Source organism: Adiantum capillus-veneris, chromosome 5 (genome assembly GCF_014529385.1).
Source record: "Adiantum capillus-veneris isolate H3 chromosome 5, ASM1452938v2, whole genome shotgun sequence".
In the NCBI taxonomy this organism is placed as follows: domain Eukaryota; kingdom Viridiplantae; phylum Streptophyta; class Polypodiopsida; order Polypodiales; family Pteridaceae; genus Adiantum; species Adiantum capillus-veneris.
This window is the reverse complement of record NC_140935.1, coordinates 11,813,432-11,836,880: the sequence shown is the minus strand read 5'-3', so window position 1 is coordinate 11,836,880 and position 23,449 is coordinate 11,813,432. Positions and strand designations below refer to the sequence as shown.

The following is a 23,449-nucleotide window of genomic DNA, read 5'->3' as shown; positions in this document are numbered from 1 at the left end:
ACCCGGTGCAGAAGAAGCAGAAGTTAAATCCTCCTCAAACATTGCCTATTTGCAGCAACCCTTCTTTCAACCACATCTGGACTTGTTTCCTGACGAGCTACCAACAACTTTGCCTCCTCGGAGTCCCGTGGATCATCCCATTGATTTGATCCCCGGCCAACCTCTACCAATTCGAGCCCCTTATCGAGTTTCATACTCAGAATCTCAAGAGATACATCGGTAGCTAGAAGATTTGTTGGATAAAGGTCATATTCGCCCAAGCAAAAGTCCCTTTGGAGCTCCTGTTCTGTTGGTAAAAAAGAAAGATGGATCTATGCGTCTTTGCATCGACTATCGTGCTTTGAATAAGTTGACGATCAAAAACAAGTTTCCCCTGCCTCGCATTGACAAGTTATTTGATCAGTTATTGGGAGCAAAGATATACTCCAAAATTGATCTAAAATCAGGGTATCACCAAATTCGCATTCGCATTGGTGATGAGTACAAGACAGCTTTTCGCACAAAGTATGGTCACTATGAATTTCTGGTATTACCATTCGGGTTAACCAATGCCCCGGCCTCTTTCATGACGCTGATGAACGAAATATTCGGACCGTACTTGGACAAGTTAGTGATCGTGTATTTGGATGACATTTTAGTTTTCAGTCGAACGATGGCTGATCACAAGGAACATTTGAAGCTTGTCTTCCAAGTTTTGTGAACCAATGTGCTATACATCAATAAGAAGAAAAGTGATTTCTTCAAGAATCAGGTGGAATACCTTGGTCACATTATTTCTGCCAGTGGCGTTGCAGTCGATCCCAAGAAAATACAGGTCATAGTGGATTGGCCTTTACCGCTCACCATCTCAGATGTGCGCTCTTTTTTGGGCTTGCAAACTTCTATCATACCAAGGTCCACAAATTCTCCGATATTGCAGCTCCTTTGATTGAGCTTACCAAGCAGGATAAACTTCAATGGACTGAAGAAGCAGAACAGTCGTTCAAAGCCCTTAAACATGCCTTGACGACAACTCCAGTTTTGGCTATTGTAGATCCTACTCAACCTTTTCAGGTCATGACCGATGCGTCGGATCGTGCTTCTGGAGGTGTTCTTATGCAGAATGAGCGTGTCATTGCTTTTGACAGCCACAAATTTTCAGCCATACAAATGAGATACCCAGTTTATGACAAGGAATTTTTAGCCATTGTTCATGCTTACCGCACTTGGAAACACTATCTTCTTGGCGCAGATTCCGTGGTGCAGACAGATCATCAGTCATTGACATACATTTTTACTCAACCTGTGATGAATCCTCGTCAAGGACGATGGGTTGAGTTCGTGGAAAATTTTCATATGATTATTCAATACGTGCCAGGCCTTGCAAATGCAGTTGCAGATGCCTTAAGCCGCCTTCCTCGAGCCATCAACTTTGCCATTTCCGGTGTGCAGATGGAAATACCTGCTTGTTTCAAGCATGCGTATTTGATAGATCGAGATTTTGGGGATGCATTTCAAGCTCTTAAATCCTCTACTCCCGACTCCTGCAGAGATGAATATGTTTGCAGCTTACACCATTGTCAATGACTTGCTGTATTACATTGATCGCATTTGTGTTCCACACAATACACCATTGCGGAAAATTTTAATCCAAGAACATCATGAAGTCCCTTTTGCTGCTCATCCAGGCATCAACAAGACCTACAGATTGTTATCTGCAACATATTTTTGGCCACAAATGCAGCAAGATGTTATCAAGTTTGTTAAAGCTTGTCATTCCTATCAAACAATGAAGGCTTCTTGACAACTTCCTCAAGGGTTACTTCATCCTTTGCCCGTACCTCAAGAAAGATGGGAAAGTGTCAGCATGGATTTTATCACTATATTGCCTCGTTCTCAAAAAGGCAATGCACAGATTCTCGTTGTGGTGGATCGGATTTCAAAGATGGCACACTTTATTCTTTGCAAGAAAGCTACCTCGGCACCAGACGTTGCGCAATTGTTTGTGCAACACATTTTCAGATTACATGGATTACCAAAGTCTATCGTTTCAGACAGAGATCCAAAATTCACAGGGCATTTTTGGACATCCCTTTTCAAATCCCTTGGTACAAATTTGTTATGCAGCTCAGCATACCATCCTCAAACTGATGGGCAGACAGAAAGAGTGAATCAAATTTTGGAAGAAATGCTTCGACATTACATACAAATTCGATTGGGGTCATGGGAAGAGTATTTGCCACTTGTAGAGTTCGCATACAATAACTCTATCCATTCAGTAACTGGCATGACTCCATTCCAAGCAGCTTATGGGCATACTCCTCTTATACCGACAAACTTTGTTCTTCAACACAAAGTAGCTCTAGCAGATCAGTTGGTTCAAGAAATGCAAGATGTACTTATTCAAGTACGTGACAAGTTGGTTCATGTCCAACAAAAGTACCAGAAACAAGCCAATAAGCATCGATGACATGCAGATTTCCAAGAGGGAGATTTGGTTTTTTTATATGTAGCACCTCATTGCTACAAAACTGTGAAATCGGTCTTTCCAAAGTTGCGCCCTTGCTTCTATGGACCTTTCAAAATAATCAAGAAGTACTTAGTTGTCAGTTACAAGTTGAGTTGTCAGTTACAAGTTGGAACTTACACTCTCATGGGGAAAACTTCATCCAACTTTCCACATTTCTTGGCTCAAACAATACATACAAGGAGATTCGCCAATTCCAGACTTATCTTCTTATGTGCCAGAAATTGAGGATGAACACATAATTTTTGTTCCAGAAAAGATTCTTGATGTTAGACAAAAAGAAATAAGACGAAAGATCACAACATAATTTCTTGTCAAGTGGGTGGATCTTGATGAGTCAGACTCAACTTGGCAGACGGATGAAGATATGCAGCAGTACCCAAACCTTCTTCAAGAATTCTTTGAAAAGCGGAAGACTTTCATCTGAACACGGGGTTTTAATGTAAATGGGAGGGAATGTCACAATTGTGACTTGTTACACTCTTCTTGATTCATTACAGATGCAGATGCGAAGTGTGACTAACCCAGGAGGACTCTTGTTCTCGAATGGTCACACCCCTTCGCCCAAAAGACATACCTCTTCGCCAAAAGCCACACTCCTTCGACGACTGGTCACACCCCTTCACCTTACGGATGCGACTCTTCACCCAATGGTTGCAGCTCTTCGCCGAAAGGATGTGTCTTTTCGCCTAAAGTCATGTCTCTTCACAAAGAGACATGCCTTTTCACTGATGACTATTCAATTCCTATAAAGGAACCCTTGTATCACACTTTCAATCAATCAAACACAGAGTCTTCTAAGTCTTGTTCTAAGTTCAGTTTCAGTTTCTTAAGTCTTAATCATGAGTTTAAGTACTTAATTAATGATTAGCGATTAGAATCCTTACAGCTCGGCCCCCCTCCCCCCCCCTCAAAAAAAAAAACCATGGTAGTGGAGACATTCTTCCATATGGTTTGCTTCATCCAGAGAGCGAGAGAGCTCCGATAGACTCACACGGCGAGTATTTTAGTCAACTATACAGTTAGCAGAATCTGGGTACGACAGAGCATGGTACTCATTAGAGCATGATTCAGAGCACACTGCCTTGACCTTGAGAGTTTGCCACCTTTTCAGTACGACCCCGACTCCCCCCTTCATCTCTCACGTAGTGAGAGAAACATAGTGATTCGACAGGATCTCGGGCAGCTCTATATCAAACAGGCTTGGATCACATCTCCCCTCTAGTGGAAGATGTCGCACCACAGAGATCATTTTTTTACCATACTGGAGGAAACACCCCCCCCCCCCCCCCCCCCCCCCCCCCCCCCCCAGCGCCCGCGTCCCCCCCTTCTTTTTTTTCCCCGGTATTCTCTAGATGCCCACTTATATGATAGGATCGACATGGATACAACCTATTTAGTATTCTCTAGATGCACATACTCTCTCTCTCTCTCTCTCTGACTCAGAAGGAGGTCACTAGACTTATACGAGAGGATTTGTTGCAAATAGGTACCCAGAGGACATGGATACAACCTGTACAGGAGATGGGCACGAAGATGACTACACATAGAGAGTATTTTTTCCAGCTCTGAGAGGATGGGTTCTTATCTAGGCTTGCCTACATCGACTTCGAGGCATCTTAGTTGATGCCAGATTATGCCAGCTATGTCAGAGAGAGGCAAAGACAAAGCTTCACTATACATGGTCGCTTTCATTGCCCTGTTTAGAGAGGGTTTTGGGCCTCTATCTAGAGTTAAGAGATATTGGGATACTATGAGGTACGTGGTCGCTTTCACTGCCTTATTTTTTCATAACTCTATCTAGAGTTATGAGATACCAGGATTAGAGATATGTTGGACTCTATCTACTGAAGATTCAACGACATCGAGCAAGGTTACTGATAGAGGGAGGTTTACAGATCAGGAGACGCACCCATAGACAGATCACAATGTTCTTCCATCTAGAGATTGAGCAGAGACGCCACCAAACTGGCCACCTTACAGAGTGAGCAAAGCCTGGAATGAGGAAATAATGAACCTAGTAGCATCTATTGTACCTTTGCGATGTAATAAGGAAAGAAGTACCAAAAGAGGCGCCAAACTTTGGGGCTAGTGCATATGGAAGTGGAGCTTTGCCGTGTCGTGTGGACTATCTCCTCTTCTCTCCCTCTGTATTTCAAGTTTTGTTGTTGCATTTTCTCACGTGTTGCTATTGATTTCTTGCTTGGAGTGTCCAAGCCTGTTACTCAACATTATCATGTTCTTTAATACCGGATATGCATGTGTATGGATCTTCCTCCAACATCATGTTAATGATAGTTGGGGTGGGCATACGCCCTTGGGTTTTCTCTTTCTTGGTAGCTTCAACCCATCCTTTCTTGTTCGCATCGAGCTTCTTCTCAATGCTTCCTACGATCTACTCGGTGATCTCTTCTCTGATGGCGTCCTTGTCGATGAGTATCTCCCTTCTTTTGTCATAGTAGCAATAGTGCCTTCACGAAGAGAGATTCTTTCTTTCTCCTCTTTCCATCGTCTCTCCCTCTCCTCATGCTCGCGGAGGAAAACTATTTTCGCTTTTCTCCATTCTTCCTCCAAGCTTTCATTTCTATTTCCAATGTCGAAATGTGCTTGTTTGTGAGTGCAAATTTTGCCTTGCTAGCCATTGGTGTAAGTGGGGAAGATATCTCCTTCCCCGGTTTCTCTTTCTCGGAGAGTATCACATGACGAGGCTTGAGAGAGAGAGAAATGAAATGAAATGTTATATTAACGTCTTCAAAAGGCCAGAATGACCTATGAGACCAATCTGATACAAAATAGTGAATCGGAGACCATGTCCGAGTACAAAAAGACTAGAACAAAAATACCAAGAGACCTTAAAGATCTATCCGACGAGGAGAGTTAAACTCAAGACCTGTTATTCAAGAGGGAAATGGCATAACCAATCTACCACACTTGGGTGATAGAAAGGTTATACCATTTTCCTCTTTTTATTAGCACCCACACCCGCACCCGCACCCACACCCACACCCAAGAAGAAGAGAGTTTTAACATCGTAGGAAACTATCCCAAAAGACCTTAAAGATCTATCCGATGAGGAGAGTTGAACTCAAGACTTGTTATTCAAGAGGGAAATAGCATAATCAATCTACCACACTAGAGAGAGAGAGAGAGAGAGAGAGAGAGAGATGATGAAATGAAATGTTATATTAATGTCTTCAAATGACCAAAGTGACCTATGAGACCAAAAAGTTACAATGTGGTAGATCTGATACAAAGTCAGAGTAACAAAATAACGACATAACAAAACAAAAAATACTATGGGATCCTAGACTGGTCGATGTGAACTAAGCAAAATGGGCGGCTTGCTGGGATAGCTAAATCAGAGGAGATCTAGTATTGATCGTTGGTGGTACTCATCAATCTCCTCCATGGTCAGTAGTCTGACAGGGCGTCGTGCACGCTTTGCGAGAGTGCTCCGAATCTTCTGATGTAGCCTCCGTCTATGCTGGTGTAGTCCTCCGTAGTCGTGGGCGCCTGGATTTCCCCAGCTGAATCGCTCGGTCGATCAGTGCCCCTCTGGTGTGAGACGAAAAGGAGCTCTGCTGTGGGAGTGGCTCCTGCGGCTGTCCCGTGTCTGCTCTAAAGAAATCTGTGATCCATCTCTGAGATTGGCTAGCCTCTCCACTCATCAGGCTATCTCTGTGTCTGCGCAGCTCGAGCAAGAACAAACCCAGGCATCTCTGATCCTCGTATCCCATGACTCTGGAGAGTGGTCCAAAACCCTCTCTTAACAAGCAATGGAAGCGGCCTCGTATCTCGTAGTAGACGGGGCAGCAGCATATGTAGGGCAACTCTGTCTCAGGCTCCATGTCACACAAGGGGCATGTCGTGGCCTCTGCTGGTACTCCGCTATATCTCCTAGTCTCAATCCGCAGCTGGTGAGAAGATGTGCGTAACTGGCCAATAGCACATCGTATTCCATGAGACAAGTGGGTGTCCATGTATTTGGGTCTCGTCACAAATCCATGCTCCGTAAGCTGGAGAAGATGCTCTCTGTAGTAAGCCACATAGTAACAGGGAATGGCCATTTTCAGGTCCCCGTTCCCCGTTCCCATCCCGATTTCCCGTTCCGAGTCCCCGTTCCGTGTTTCAAACGTGAGTCTCCGAAACAGGGAATGGCATTTCATGCATGTTGCCGTTCCCCGTTCCCCGTTCCGATTTCCCGTTCCGGGTAACTATGGTAAGCCATCTTCGTGCCGCTGGCTGTATCCATGTCCTCAAGTTGTCTAGCTGGGTCAGGTCTTGGCGGATGAGCCTGGTGATCTCGGACCGTGTAAGAGTGAGAGATGGTGCATCCAATGAGTATTGGAAGGGTGGCAACGTGTCTATGCTGAACCCATGCGGCTGAAACCATGATGTCATCTCCCCATACCAGCATGCTGTATCTCGGTGGATGGCTAACTGTCGAGAGGACTCAAGTGCAATGCGAGCATATCTGTCTCTAGGAAGTTCCCACGTGCGGTGTATAAAGGAGAGTGATTTGGTGAGCGCCTCAACCACTGGGGGGGGGGGGGGGGGGGGGGGGGGGGGGGGGGGGGGGGGGGGGGGGGGGGGGGGGGGGGGGGGGCGCTAGCTCTGCTTGGATAATGGCACGTGGTACTGATGCCTTGGCTCTAATGAGCCGCGAGATCATAGAGACGAGAGGTTTCTCCATGTTCCCCCATCCATCAACGCGACCCGACCTCCCGTGGTGATCCAATGAAGGTCCCCATATCTCAGCTCCATAGAGCAATGCAGAAGCCACCAAAGTGTCAAAGAGCCAAAGCTTCATCCGAGGCTCTTGAAACCAAACCTGCGAACGCATCCTCTGCAATCTACCCAATGCTGCATGGGCTCTTGTCAATCTGGCCTCTGCTGCTCTCCTCAATGAGAATGTAGGTCCGCTAAAAACCACTCCAAGGTAAGTGTAAGCATCTGTGTACTCCATAGTCTCCTGGCTGTATGTGAATGTAGGTGCTGATCTCCTGATCCACTGTGGGGTCGTATTAAACACCATAACCTTGGTTTTACCAAGGTTGACAGACAAACCACTTTCGTGGGCAAACCTATGCAAAGCATCCAAGTGACGTTGCATCCCCTCCGGAGATTCGGAGATCAACACAATATGATCAACATATAACAAAAGTGGAATCCATGTCCCTTTTAGCTGTGCACTCCTCACCCCAATAGTGGAGTGAACCGGTGTAGATAGTCCCTCAGGGGTGCGTACATGCCCTACTACTGATCTGTACAATGCCATGATCCCCCAAATGAGCTCTGTGGGTACTCCCATCTTTTGTAATCTGCGCATCAATCTAGCTCTGGGTACTGTGTCAAAGGCTTTGCGGAAGTCCACAAAGCTACAATAGATCCGTCTCCCATGAGATCTGCCCTCCTCGATGATGGCACTGAGTGTCAAGATATGGTCAAGAGTAGAGAAGCCTCTCCTGAACCCTACCTGCCCAGCTGCACGCATTCCTTCCCTCTCTGCCCATCTACTCAACTGCTGCTCAAGAATGGATGCATACAACCGTGCCAATGTGTGTCCAATCATGATAGTGCGATAATTCCTAGGCTCCATAGGGTCTCCTTACTTGAAGATAGGTACAATCGTAGATAGGCTCTAAGTATCCGGCAAGCCCTCACACATGGCATGGTTAAACATAACTGCTAGAAGCTCTGCTAGTAGGTCTTTGGCATGCATGAAATGCTCAGCCACTAAGCCATCATGATCATATGCTCTCCGAGTCCTCATCCTGTCAATGGCTTTCTTCACCATCTCAGCGGTGAAAATAGCACATGTGTGTGGGCATGGATCGGGGGGTCCGGGAAGGGGCGGCTGTCCAGGTAGTGTGTACAAAGATGATGCATACTGACCCCAGGTCTCTGTGGAGGTAACAGCCCCGGGGGGGGGGGGGGGGGGGGGGGGGGGGGGGGGGGGGGGGGGGGGGGGGGGGGGGGGGGGGGGGGGGGGGGGGGGCTGCTCATGAAAGAGCCGCTACGCCTCACGCGAGTCCTGACTCAAGAATAGCTGGTATAGATCCTGCTCTAGTCGAGCCAAAAATGCACTCTTCTTCCGCCGCACCAGGCGTCGGAAGTCAATCTGTGACTGTCTGTGAGTGACGTCCCCCATAAGCACCTCCCTTTGAAGTCTAGCTCTAGTCTGGTGGCACTCCTCATCATACCAGTTGTTCTGAGGCATGCTCCCTGATCGGTGTCTCTGCTCAGGCTGGGTGTGTGGGTATGCCTCTGCTGCTGCATCATGTAATGTCTGTGTCAGTATAGTAGTAAGCTCCTCCAGAGGTCGCCCTGGTTCCTCAGTGCATATGCGTTTGTAGATCCCGTCCATGTATGCAGAATCCGTCTCCCGCGTGAAGGTGTAGCGAGTAGGAGCTGCTACCCGTGGCCTGTTTTCTACACTGAACTGGAAGGAGATGGTCATCTACACAAGAACGTGATCCACTGCCACCCCAACCGGTCTGGGCCAAACTGTCATCATCCAAAATAGAAAAGGGGGACTGTCCTCTGGGTGATGCATAGACTGACATACTCGAGGGAAAGTAGCAAATAGCAATGTAGAGATATCTGCCTGTCTCTGCTTTCAATCTCACCCACATGTAGTTAGCCTGCTCATCCCTACGGGCTATATGTATCAATGGCTGCAAATCCCCTCTAAATAACACTGCCACCCCCCCTGAGCCCCCCCCTGAGCCCCGTCCTCTGTGCTCTGAGCACGTCTCCTGTATGTAAGCTGTCTCCCATCTATATCCACTGCAGATTTCTGAGAAATTCCTAAAAATCCCTAGAAATTCCCTGCTGCTGGAAAATTGCTAGACCTGTACCATAAAAATTCCCTGCTGCTGGAATGCAAGGCTGAAACAGAAAATTCAACGGGGCTGGCTGCAAAAAAGTGCAGGGGCAAGGGGGCTGGCTGCAGAAAATGCAGGTCGCACCAGGGCGCAGCGGGTAGCTGGGCGAGTGGGGGAGCACGAGGAGGTATGGCAGGGGAGGGGCAGCGTGTGGGGCGGGGCTGGGCAGGTGGGGCAGCGCGAGGGCGTGGCTGGTGGGGGGGGGGGGCAGCGCGGAGAGAGAGAGAGAGAGAGAGAGAGAGAGAGAGAGAGAGAGAGAGAGAGAGAGAGAGAGAGAGAGAGAGAGAGAGATGAAATGAAATGAAATGTTATATTAACGTCTTCAAAAGGCCATAACGACCTATGAGACCCGAAAGTTACAAAGTGGTGGATCTGATACAAAGTCAGAGTAACAAAATAACCTAACAACAGTACAAAACAAAGATATCTACTATGGGGTCCTAAGTAGGTCGATGTGGGCCAAGCATAAAACTAAGCGGAAAAATTTGGGTGGCTTGTTGGGATGGCTGAATCACAAGAGATCTAGCATCGGTCGTTGGCGAATCTCATCAATTTCCTCCATGGTTAGTAGTCTGACCGGGCGTCATGCATGCCTGGCCAACGTGCTCCGAATTTTCTGTCGTAGAACCCGTCGATGTTGTGTAGTTCTTCGCAGTCGTGGGCGCCTGGATTTCCCTAGTTCAATCGCTCGGTCAATCAGTGTGCCTCTGGTGTGAGACGAGGGGGAGCTTTGTTGTGGGAGTGGCTCTTGCGACTGTCCCGTGTTTGCTTTGAAGAAGTCTGTGATCCGTCTTTGAGACTGGCTAGCCTCGCCATTCATCAGGCTATCTCTGTGTCTGCGTAGCTTGAGTAAGAACAAACCCAGACATCTCTGATCTTCATATCCCATGACTCGTGAGAGTGGTCCAAAACCCTCTCTAAACAGGCAGTGGAAGTGACCTCGTATCTCGTAGTAGACGGGGCAGCGGCATGTATAGTGTAGCTCTGTCTCAGGTTCCGTGTTACACAAGGGGCATGTCCCGTCCTCTGTTGGTACTCCGCTGTACCTCCTAGTCTCAATCCGCAATTGGTGAGAAGATGTGCGTAACTGGCCAATAGCACATCGTATCCCATGAGACAAGTGGGTATCCATGTATCTGGGTCTCGCCACAAAACCATCTTCCGTAAGCTGGAGAAGGCGGTCTCTGTAGAAAGCCATCTTCGTGCCCAATTCCTGTGCTGGTTGTATCCATGTCCTCCTGGTGTCTAGCTGGGTTAGGTCTTGGCGGATGAGCTTGGTGATCTCTGACTGTGTAAGAGTGAGAGTTGGTGCATCCAATGAGTAATGGAATGGTGGCAGCCTGTCTATGCTGAACCCATGTGCCTGAAACCATGATGTCATCTCCCCATATCAGCATGTTGTATCTCCTTGTATGGCTAACTGTCGAGAGGATTCAAGTGCTATGCGAGCATCTGTCTCTAGAAAGTTCCCATGTGCGGTTTATGAAGGAGATTGATCTGGTGAGCGCCTCCACCACAAGTGGGGGGGCCGCTAGCTCTGCTCGGATAATGGCACATGGTACTGATGCCTTGGCTCTAATGAGCCGCGAGATCATAGAGACGAGAGGTTTCTCCATGTTCCCCCATCCGTCTGAGCGACCCGGCCTCCCGTGGTGATCTAGTGAAGGTCCCCATATCTCGGTTCCATAGAGCAGTGCTGAAGCCACCAAGGTGTCAAAGAGCCAGAGCTTCGTCCGGGGCTCCTGAAACTGAACCTGCGAACACATCCTCTCCAATCTACCCAATGTTGCGTGGGCTCTAGTAAGTCTGGTCTCCGCTGCTCTTCTGAGTGAGAATGTAGGTCCGCTAAAAACCACTCCAAGGTAAGTGTAAGCGTCTGTGTACTCCACAGTCTCCTGGCGGTATGTGAATGTAGATGCTGACCTGCTGATCCATTGTGGGGTGGTGTTAAACACCATAACCTTGGTTTTACCCAGGTTGACAGACAAACCACTTTCGTGTGCAAACGTGTGCAAAGCATCCAATTAACGTTGCATTCCCTCTGGGGATTCGGAGATCAACACTAGTCATCAGCATATAACAAAAGTGGAATCCATGTCCCTGCCAACTGAGCACCTTTATCCCCATCGCTGTCAATGTAGTCAGAAACCTCATCCACATACATACCGAAAAGAGTAGGAGAGAGCGGGCAGCCCTGCTTCACCCCAATAGTGGAGTGAACCGGTGTAGAAAGTCCCTCCGGGGTGCGTACATGCCCTACTACTGATCTGTACAATGCCATGATCCCCCAAATGAGTTCTGTGGGTACCCCCATTTCCTGTAATCTGCGCATCAGTCTAGCTCTGGGTACCGTGTCGAAAGCTTTGCGGAAGTCCACAAAGCTACAATAGATCCGTCTCCTATGAGATCTGCCTTCCTCGATGATGGCCTTGAGTGTTAGGATATGGTATAGAGTAGAGAAGCCTCTCCTGAATCCCGCCTGCCCGGTTTCACGTATTCCTTCCCTCTCTGCCCATCTACTCGGATGTTGCTCAAGAATGGATGCATACAACTGTGCCAGTGTGTGCCCAATCATAATAGTGCGATAATTCCCAGGCTCCATGGGGTCTCTTGATTTGAAGATAGGTACGATCGTAGATAGACTCCAAGTGTCCGGTAGGCCCTCACACATGGCCTGGTTAAACATAACTGCTAGGAGCTCTGCTAGTAGGTCTTTGGCATGCATGAAATGCTCAGCGACTAGGCCATCATGATCATATGGTCTCCCAGTCTTCATCCTGTCAATAGCTTTCTTCACCATCTCAGCGGTGAAAAAGCCACATGCATGTGGGCATGGATCGGGGGGGTTGGGGAGGGGCGGCTGTCCAGGTACTGTGTACAAAGATGATGCGTACTGACCCCATGTCTCTGTGGAGGAAATAGCAGGGGGGGGGGGGGGACTGCTCATGAAAGAGCCGCCACGCCTCACGTGAGTCCTGACTCAAGAATAGCTGATATAGACCCTGCTCGAGTCGAGCCAAAAAAGCCCTCTTCTTTCGCCGCACCAAGCGTCGGAAGTCAATTTGTGACTGTCTGTGAGTGACGTCCCCCAACAACACCTCCCTCTGAAGTCTGGCTCTAGTCTGGCGGCATTCCTCATCGTACCAGCTGTTCTGAGGCATGCTCCCCGATCGGCGGCTCTGCTCAGGTTGGGTGTGTGGGTAGGCTTCTGCTGTTGCCTCATGTAATGTCTATGTCAGTATAGTAGTTAGCTCCTCCAGAGGTCGCCCCGGGTCCTCAGTGCATAGGCGTGTGTAGATTCCGTCCATGTATACAGAATCCGTCTCTCGTGTGAATGTGTAGCGAGTAGGGGCTACTACTCGTGGCCTGTGTGCTACACTGAATTGGAAGGAGATGGTCATTGATACCAGAGCATGATCCACTGCCACCCCGACCGGTCTGGGCCCAACTGTGAGATCCTGGATACTGGAGATGAGATTCGGCTGTGCCATGACATAGTCCACTATGCTGGCTCCATGTCTGTGTGGGAAGCATGTAAATCCTCCCGCTGCAGGAAATCTCTGTAGGCCGTTCAAGATGGCCAATCCATGTGCAGTGCCCATGTCTATCAGGTGTCGCCCATACTCATTATATTCCATATCGTGTGATATTCTGGAAAGGCCCGTCTCTTCAACATCTAGTTCTCTTAGCATCTCCTCTGAAGTATCATAAAACATTGCCTGGTGATGGGCAGTCCTAGCATTGAAGTCCCCTAGGATGATAATGTCACCGTCCCTAGAGAACTCCCATATGTCATCATCCCAAATAGAGAAAGGGGACTGTCCTCTGGGTGATGCATAAACTGATGTACTCGGGGGAAAGTAGCAAATAGCTACATAGAGGTATCTGCCTGTCTCTGCTTTCAATCTCACCCACATGTACCTAGCCTGCTCGTCCCTGCGGGCTATATGTATCAGTGGCTGCAGATCCTCTCTAAATAACACTGCCACTCCTCCCGAGCCCCGCCCTCTGTGCTCTGAGCGTGTCTCCTGTCTATAGGCTGTCTCCCACCTGCATCCGTTGATGTGGGGCATGGATTGCCCATGGGCTTGGTGTGTCTCAGAGTAAAAGATGATGTCTCTTCCATTAAAGCTATCCTCAAAAGCACCCACATCAAGACGTATAGATCCATTGCAGTTCCAGGCAGCTACTTTGAGTGTGGTCCCATAAGTCTTGCACCGTCATGTGGAGCGTCGCTCTAGTATCACCACTTTCCCGTCTCGGTAAAAAGCGATCTTGCCTTTTCCCCTTGCCGCTCTAATCTCCGGCATTACTTCCTGCATATGAGCGATCTGCGAGAGGGTGAGATCATCCCCGAGAAAGATGCCAGTCTCTTTGAGAGTTGGTCTGAATGACTTCTTTGCTTCCATGGAGGGAAAACGGAGGATGAGTGCTCTTTCTTTTGAGGTTTCTCCACTGCTTCCATTTTTCTTTATGTTGCCCACTCTCCATGCCCTTGTGTGCGTCGGCTCAGGAATCCCCATCAAGGTTGTGAGTTCTTTTACTTCTTCGTCCACATTGCCTTTGTCTTTAAGACCGCAAATTCTCACATGTAAAGCGCACACCCTTCTCCTCTGCTTCTCCTCTAGTGTCTGATTAATGATGTTGTTGGGTGTGGACGTGGGCGTTATCTCCTTGCCTTTTTCTTTCTTGGCCACCTTGATCCATTTCTCGGCTTCGTCCGCCTTCTGTTGAGTTTTGGTAAGAACATCCACCCAAGAAGTCGTCATTTCTTTGTGCTGCTCTTCTCCCTCTTTGATGGCCCGTACTTGTTCCTTGATCGTGTTGATTTCGTCGATTACTGAGGGTTGCAATTCGCCCTCTTCCAGTGTGTTTCTTGATCGTGCTTCGACGAGATCTTTCTTGAGTGACGTGATCTCTTCCTCTTGGGTCGTCACTCGGTCTTCCAGCGTGCTTATCTTGCTCTCTTGGATCAGCACGCGTCCTTCGAGTATGTTTATTGTGCCCCAGAGATTGCGGTTCAACTTGGTAACGGTCTCCGTCATTTCCTCTTTGCATTTTTGAATGGCATCCTCCAGGGGGTCGGCTTTATCGTTCATCTTCCTCATGCTTGATCGCCGTCCGCAAGGGAATTAGATGACGTGTGCACCCACCCTAGCAGCGGGCGCGGCAGCTGAGCGAGGGGGGGGGGGGGGGGGGGGGGGGGGGGGGCTTCCCCCCCCCCCCCCCCCCCCCTACCGCCTATTGCTCTGCCACCCGCCGCGCCCGTCGCTAATGTGGGTGCACACGCACACCTATTGACCCGGGGGGGGGGGTTGGGGGGGGGGCGGGGTTTGAAAAAAAATAAATGACTTCCTACGCGTAGAAGAAGGTCATCCTACGCTTAAAAGAGAAAAAAGGGGGACACGCTACGCGTAGTAGAGGCAGAGACATGCTACACGTAGAAGAAAGGGGGAGGGGGGGGGGGGGGGGGGGCATCCGGCTGGGCTGCAGGCGGGCACAGCAGCGCGGGAGCTTCCGATGGGAGCAGGAGCGTGGGTGCAGAGGCAGTGGGCAGGGGGTCGAAGGGTGCAGAGCGCGCGAGCAGAGGCTACGAGCCTGCAGTGGGAGCAGGGGCAGCCAGCAGGCGCGAGGGGGTGCAGAGGCAGCGGGCGGGGGGTGCGCGAGCAGAGGCAGGGGGGCGGGTGCACAGAGAGAGAGAGAGAGAGAGAGAGAGAGAGAGAGAGAGAGAGAGAGAGAGAGAGAGAGAGAGAGAGAGAGAGAGAGAGATGCTTATTAATGTGTGCAAAAGGCCTAGAAGGCCTATGAGACCAAATGATTACATCATCATCATCATGTGTCAAGTGTCGAGTACAAAAGATGGTGTAACAAGCACGAGAAAGTGAACAACTAAGTAAGCAACTAAACGAGAGGTGTGTGCAACAGGCATTTCAGAGACCATGGTTTTGAATTTGTCAACGCTGGTGTGGTCAGTGGCTGCCTCCGTAGAGGGAAGGACACCAATTGCAAGTGAGGTAAGTCAAACAACTCAGCCCTGGATTCTGCTCTGCATACTACTGAAATAGTCACATTATGTCGTATAGAAAAGGACATTAGCAGAGTTTGGGGTCACTGCTTACAGTAGCACATGCATTGTATGTAAACGGCCAGCAACTGCGATAAAAATTTGGTCTGTTTACCGTCTATACGTGGGGACCTAACACAACTGGCATCCACATATTTTTGCATCACGTTACCAGTGTTTATGGGTATACAATGGCCTTAAGAAACGCCTAATAGAGGATCTAGCATGGTCTCTTCTGACAAACACAGCCATTTGGGGGGTTCTGTTTTCAGGGTCTCAGTGTGGTGTCTGCAACCAGTAACGGAGAAGAGGTGCTTGTTGCCTTCGGGGGCTACAATGGTCGTTACAGTAATGAGGTTTGTTTACACACCTTTTAAAGTCACAGTTCTAGTATCTTCTTGAGTATGTTGATCTTACCCAGTGCCTTTTTTCCAGCTCTACATTTTGAAGACAAATCAGAAGGTTAAGTCACAGCCAAAATATCTCGAATCACCGGCAGCCGCTGCAGCAGCGGCCTCTGTCAAAGCTGCTTACACCTCTCAAGTACCCTCTGCTAATGGCAGTAATGGATTTCACATGCAAGACATATCGCAAGAGAATCGAGTGAAAGAAATCATGGTGGACATTCCGAAGTCCAGAAACATGGTAAGGCTGCATGCATCCAATCACACCACACATATAAGCTTGACACATTGAGATCTCTTGTACTGTAGGGCTATGCATATGAAGAAATCAGGGAACAGCTCGCGCTAGCTTCAAAAGCTAGTGGCGATCTTGAGGCAGCTGTTTCGTCACTCCAGGCAGAGAATGCACGCTTAAAACAAGAGCTTGGAATGGCACAATCTTCCAGTGCTGAACTTTCAAAGGTTTGTTACCGACTCCTTTTGCGATTATTCGGTCCTTGTTTGTTACAGAAGGTGCTTACCTTCAAGAGGGCTTGCCTTAAATGACTAGAGAAAGAGTATGGTGATTATTTGATTACTGTTGTAGGAGTTGCATTCTGTGCGTGGACAGCTCGATAATGAACAGTCCAGATGCTTCCGGCTGGAGGTATTTTGACGATCTTTCAATGTTTTTCATGCTCAATGAACAAAAAGGCTACAGGTTTTACTAGAGCAAGGGCAGTGTTCAATTAGCAGAAAATAAGAGAGGAAGAACATGGAGGCTTACATTCTCTCTTGGAACAACTCAAACAATTCCCTTTCGCAGGTCGATCTGGCTGAACTACGACAGAAGCTGCATTCTATGGAGGCCTTACAGAAGGAGTTGGAGTTATTGCGCCGACAAAAAGCTGCAGCAGATCAAGTAGCGGCTTCTGCAGTGCAAAAGCAATCGTCCGGAGGTGTTTGGGGCTGGTTAGCTGGAGCTCCTCCCAATGGAAAGACGGTGGAAACTTGAATCTTTTCTAAAGTGATGCTGAAATTTGCTAACAAGCTTTCTTTTCAAGAGTACTGTAATTAAGGTTCCTTCGATCTTTGATCTCATCAGTAACTTGACTGAATCTTTGGGATTCTTAGGTTCAGTTGATTCTTTCTTTACGGACATGTACCTTTGTGTGAGGTATAGAATGGTCAATTTGTTTTTGAGATACAGGTATAGATTATATTATTTGAATGTGACTGCAAGAAACACATTGGATTCTTCATATATCTGTAATTATAAGAAGTTCAGGCTTTAAAACAAGTATAAGCTTGAAGAAAGTTTGACTGAATTTTTGGGATTCTTTCTTTATGCAAATGTGCCTTTTTCTTCGTTACGGGGTTCCCCAACTCGGCTAATCTCATTGCAGTACTAACGACAACCTCAGACAAAACTAACACGTCAAGAAATGTATTGGGTTTCTTAGAAGTCCAGTGTTTGTTCGAGCTCGAAAACAAATATAGGGTTTTTTTGCAGAAAAATATAGAGCTTAGATAGTGAAGGTGCAAACCAGAGTAATCTTGGTTCTTTATCTCAGTAAAAGATGAATTCGTGCTGTATTGATGAAAGGGTAAAGAAATTTGATTTGGAGAAAAGAAATTCGAGGCCTACAGACAAGCTCTCCCTTCGTGCTCGCAAAGATGTATTTTCACAAGGCTGAGACAGCTATGTTTGAAGGGGGTAAGATCTCACCTCAAGAAAAAGGAAAGGGTTCAATAGCTTCAGTGCCACAAGACATTGATTGATTGACTTTGTGAGAGATTGTGGGATCAATACTAGTTTGTGGCAGCATAATCATATATTTGTCCTTAGTGCTATTTCCAATTGGTCATGAGCAAGGTCAAGAATTGCAAGGTGATCCTTGTGGGAAGGCCAAAATGCAAGGCCAAAATTTAGTACTCTTCCCCGACTTTTTTGCCCATTTGCTAGCCTGAAAATTTGGTGGGCTTGGCTATGTTCACCAAACAATTGATGCCATGACACATTGCGCCAAAGCCTCAAGGCATATCTATGCCAACTCCCTCAAATGCAAAATTGGCACCTATTTTTAGATTCACGACTCTATAGGCATTGCCTAGTTGTATCAGTGCCCTTCCAACTAATGATCTTTTGTGTCTTAAGGGTCTCCCTCAAGTGAAAAGGTGTTTTAGAGCATATACTGGCTCTACATTCAGCCTGATTGTGTGCTTCTTGTCTTTATGTGCCACACTTCATTCACAATTGTCTAAAAATACGATTGTTAAGTAGGGGGCAATCAGAAATTGAGATGAAGAGAGAAGATTTGCACATGGGGCTAGATTCCCCAATAATTAAAATGTAGTAGCTGGTGCATCCTTTCCTATTTGAAGCTTTCTGATGGTGCTCATGATGTAGTCGTCGTTTCCACCACCAACCTTGAAGATAGGTGTGCACAAGCTTCTCAAACGTGACCATGGACCCTTCTTTCTTCTTATCATTTGTTCAGCTGTTGCTTGGAAAACATCAACGCCCCTTCAGGTAATGGCCTTTTGCAATCTTCATCGTTTGGAGTCTTTGATTAAATGGAAAGGTCTTTGAGTCATCTCTAGCTTCTCCTTTCCCAAACTTGAAAGACTTCGACTTCAGCTCCATTTGGCCTAGTTGCAATCTCAACTTAGAAAGGCATGTGCAAACAAGCAAATAACATCTTCTATAAACCAAAATTATGGCTGGTTGTACACTACAAATTGGTGAGTCCAAACAATAGTAAAATGCCACAATCCAAGTTTATTGCAGCTTAAGAAATAAAAAATCCTAGAGACTTTTGCACATGGGTTTGGCTGTTGGCAATAAGGATATAGTTCTCCTCCTATGTCAGAATCATGGTTGTCATCCACAAGACAACATAACTCTTTTGTAGTTATATATTTTACAAAATTTACGAATCGATCTTTGAAGGGATTCTAACAGACATACCCTTCCTTGGACAGAGTCGTTTTATAACACCCTTCCCTAAAGCTTGTTGTGTAACATACCCATCGTTGCCTCTCCCTGTATATATCTCCCTTCCTGCCCCCTCTCTCTATATCCTTCTCTGTATTTCTATTTCTCTCTGCCTTCTCCTCTTATTTCCCTACCTTTATATCCTTTCTCCCTACCCCCCCCCCCCCCCCCCCCCCCCCCCCCCCCCAACAAAACCAACACCACACACACACACACACACACTCACACACTCTTTTCTATCTGTTATTTTGCGTCTTACCCCTCACTTCCTCTCTCTTTCTGTATTGGAACAAACATGGGTGCAATTGGCTTCTCTTGTAATGTCAAAGTTAGTAAAAATTGTAGAAGGTGACATTGGGGCATTGTCTACTCCCTAAGCTTGTAATTTTTTATTTGAGCACCATTCACGCTGATTATATGTCTCCCTAGAGTTGTGGCATCGTGCATGCATTTTGTTTCTTGTCTTCATTCTTTTGTGTTGGAGTGGGAGAACACACTATCATTAGCATGTAAAGGAGCGCATTTGGCCTTCAACACAAAAGACTTTATAGGAGTTTCAAAATTGACATCTATTGCAGATTTGGGTATATGCAATTTTCGAATCTCATACTCCAGTACTTAAATAGGCACCGTCATCCATGCAAGCGCTCTTATTGTGTGTAAAAAGAGGTATCAAAATATCGTGAAGAATCTTGCTCTCTCAATAGATCTCGAGACCAACAATTGATAGTCAGTTCAGTTCTTTTTGTGCTATTTGGATTTTAAATATCACTAGAGGAGTGGAGTGTTCAAGAGAAACCTTTATCCCAAACATACACAAATCCCTTCTTTAAAGCACATTCTTAAGCAGAAATTTAGCACATTAAAAGCTATAATGGCTATATTAACACTATTTTCTTGCAGAATCCAAGTGGAATGTTTCCTTCTCACTCGCACGTTAACCGGCTGCCTTAAAATTTTTGACCGGCTCAAATCTAAAGCTGGAACACACTTTTTCCCAACGCTGCACTGGAGGCATGTTTCCATCCACCATAGGCACTGTACCTTACCTTTGCCTTTCGCAACGAGCATACACTAGATTGTTCATAGTTGTCGAAACTTTTTCATCAGGGTGCTAACAATCTCTCTGGATTAGCAACATCCCAACAAAGAAGATATCTCAATGGATTTTAGAACACACCACTTTCAAAGTTGTGATCTTGAGCTACAAAAGTTCTTGCATAGACAAGAGAACACTACAAACACAGACAACAAATTGACTCTCATCAGAAAGCGTGATAAAGATCAAACTATTCAACCATGTAACTATATCACATATTCGTGCATATAAAATGTACATACACGTGTTCGCATGTCACAAATTTCACAAGAATAGCTCCACACCATGAATATCCACATAAGAGGAGAATCCCAAGATGATAAGATGGAGTTTTGAACAATGGTATTCTGAGTCTTGAAACCAAACTATACCAGGTTTAAAGAGAATGGTGTACAGTGTTCTTGATATCATGTGTCCGGATCGTACGAACCCCAAACATGAATGAGCCGCATGAGCACAATATGTGCTGACCGTAATAAGACTCTCTGCCATGGTTCTTGCCCACAAGAACACATTATAAGCACCATGTGTAATGGCTCTGTTATTGATGCCTATTGCTCGAGCCCGCCGATCATAATTTGCAAGCCGGCCGACATCCCTCAGGGTAGTCTCTGATTGCCGAGCTCTTCTCTCGCAGGCGCCCTTTTGCAACCGCCTCCTTGCCCGCCATCACGGAAACAGATGCTTGCTGCACACAGGGAGAGTCACCATCATGGGGCAGAGAGCTACACACAACTTGAAAAGGTTGTCCTGCAGCACAGTTGGCGAGGAAGGAGGGCGTCAAGCGAGGCTCTGGCACTCCGGGGGGCACCATCACTCGCAAAGGGGGTACGCACCACCTTATCTCTCCGCGCTCGGCCATGGCTCCCTCAGCGGGCTCAGCACAGCGCCTGATCCGATTCATCAGCTAGGGAGGGGGAGAGAGAGAGGGCCTGACCTGCGAGCAGAAAGAAGAAATTAAGTAGAATGTAGTGCTTTTTCTCGACCTGCTTTTCCTCTCGACGTCTTACGGTCTTGGAGTTCAAGATTCACACTGCTTACGAAAGAAAACACTTTCTGGCCCCGTTCAGACTGCCAAAGGCCGGGGCAGTGTTCGGGAAAAATCATCGGGGGCCCAGTTTGTAGCTGCAAGGGTGGACTTCACAAACGTCCGCGGACACGCGGACGTTTTCCCCCCCTGTCCACCCTCGAAAGGCACCCTAGAGCTTGGCCAGTAGCACCCCTTTACACACAGGACCCGGCGGACACAGCCTTGTTGCAGGTTGGTTCACGCCATGGCTGGGCCCTACATGCTGCAGCTTTTTCTATGTTGTTAGACATCACCTGGGATGGGCGAGGGGGGGGGGGGGGGGGGGGGGGGGGAGAGGCCGCCCAAAATTGCTCTCCTGATCTCCAGTTAGTGATGACTAGGCCTCCAGCTCCCGCCCATGCTTTTTGTTTGTGAACCTTTTTTGTGAGATGTCCGTGAGGTGCCCACTAAGCATTGGCCAAGCTCTTGGATTCACTCACGTCCGTGGACGTTTGTGAATCCACCCTAAGGGGATTAGTGCCTACGTGCGCCACTGCAAGACAAGCAGGAATCTGGGACATCGGATCGCTGTAGCAGAGGGGAAGGGGGTTAAGGTTGAGTACTTGGAAGCATGACGTACAACGCTCGTAGGCCATCCGTGACCCAGGGGGAGCCTTAATATTTTTGCAAGATCAAGTTTAATACAAATTTAACCTCCGTCGTTGATCGCTTCAATTTGCCCTTCTGATATATCGACGAGGCTGGACGACTCCTAATTGCCAGCAATGCCTACATGGCATGCTGATTCACACCCAACTTTGCAATCTAGCCCGCGCACCCACCCACCAAGGGTGAGTTTAGGGTCTATTCACGTGCAGGAAAAATGTGCACATTTGAGGCCATAGGAGGTCAAGCCTTAAGGCCACACACTCTTGTAAAGGGAGAGCTGAGAGGCATTGATTTGACCTCTTCGTGGGTTAGGTTGGTCGTCTACACTTTTCCCACCATTGGCAGCATAAAAAAAGAGGTGGATCTTAAGGAGGAAACGACCTTTTCCTACTTTTCGACGTGGAGTTTCATCAATCTAGGTGGGTTTGGGCTCCTCACCTAATGAGCACAATCTTTTAAGCAATCAAATTCCTCAAATAAAGAGCCATCCATGGTCATGAAAATGTTCCACCTCTCACGACAAGGTGATGGAGCACGGAGGCCTGCCAATTGAAGGATTTGTGGAGGTGATTTTAGGATGTAGGAGGAGGGGAGGATTGGAATGCGTTTTTGGAGTTTAGTGGGAGTAGTAAGTAAATAATGGAGTGGTCTGACCAGAACGAAAAGTTAGTGCCTGTTGTTATGTTAGTGAAGGAATTTGTAGTCCAAATGTGATCCAAAGTTGAATCGTAGATTGTTGTGGTTTGGGTTATATGTTGTGTCATGTTGTGTGTGGAGAGAAGGTTAGAAAGTGCAAGGTATTCAGGTGTTTGGTATTTAGCATTGATGTTGAAGTCACCGAGTGAAATGGTAGGGGTGTGTTGGAGGTGAGGTGTGAGTAGTGTGGTCAATGTTTGCAGGAGCAAAGGAAGTGGAGTTGAGGGTCTGCGGTACAATGTTATCAGGGTTATTGGTGGATTATGTGGCGTGTTGAGGAGTGATGTAATGCATTCTATTTCATTCGTGGAAATGATGTTGTGGTGTTGTAGATGTATGTTTTTGTTTGATTTGAAGAGGGATACTCCCATGGGACCAGTTGTTTGAGTGTGTGTGTAACCGTTTATGGCCACTATGTTGGGATGTCGTTGTTTTGTTTCTTGGAGACAAAGAATGTGGGAGGCCATTAAGCTATTATCATGAATAAGGTTGTTGTAGTGTTTCTTTAGGGACACAATGTTAAGAGATTGTATTATCAAGTGATTGCTGGGCAAGGAGTGGAGGTTAAGCTGTGTAGGTTGCCAAGTAACATGTGTTTTGAGGCGGTGTAACTCAGTTAGGACTGTTTGGTCTACTTTAATATGGTTGGAAGTTAATTCTGCTAGGAGGTAAAGGTTGTTGGGATCTCTTACGCGGGAGAGGGCAGTGTACACAAGGCCGTGACTTCGAATGCTAGTTGGATCGAAAGCCAAGGTGTCTAGCGTCAAGCCTTGTGCACGGTGTATGGTTCTAGTAGCTGCAAGTTGAATTGGGAATTGTGTTCTAGTAATAGTGTTCAGGAAGTTTTTTCCTATTTGAAACTCACGTGTTATTTTTTGGATTGGTGTCCATTGCCTATCTATCGATGCAATGTATAGTTGCTGGTTTTCATACCTAGTTTTTTGGCCTATTTTAGTGGTTTGAAAGTGAATCCAGATGGTTTGTGTTGTCGAGGTTTGTGTTATTGCTTTGAATATACCGTCAGCTCCATTGACTAGGCCATTTAGAATGTCAATATTTCCAGCACAAAGTTCTACAATTAGGCCTGGTTTCAAGTGAAGTTTTGTGTGAAGACCTGTTGTCAATTTTGGATCTATTG

The 23,449-nt window shown here is 47.1% G+C and overlaps 1 protein-coding gene across 1 annotated transcript in view; it reads left to right on the top strand.

Annotated features, from left to right (window-relative positions):
- The window catches only part of ACBP4 (acyl-CoA binding protein 4), a 60,368-nt gene extending 43,200 nt beyond the window's left edge, over positions 1–17,168 (top strand). The window contains exons 13-18 of the mRNA XM_086511984.1: positions 15,319–15,407; positions 15,730–15,813; positions 15,893–16,102; positions 16,171–16,323; positions 16,448–16,507; positions 16,667–17,168. Of these exons, the coding sequence (XP_086368110.1) occupies positions 15,319–15,407; positions 15,730–15,813; positions 15,893–16,102; positions 16,171–16,323; positions 16,448–16,507; positions 16,667–16,855 (785 nt within the window). The 3' untranslated portion in view covers positions 16,856–17,168. The remainder of the gene's footprint in view (positions 1–15,318; positions 15,408–15,729; positions 15,814–15,892; positions 16,103–16,170; positions 16,324–16,447; positions 16,508–16,666) is intronic.
- The last annotated feature ends 6,281 nt before the right edge of the window (positions 17,169–23,449 follow it).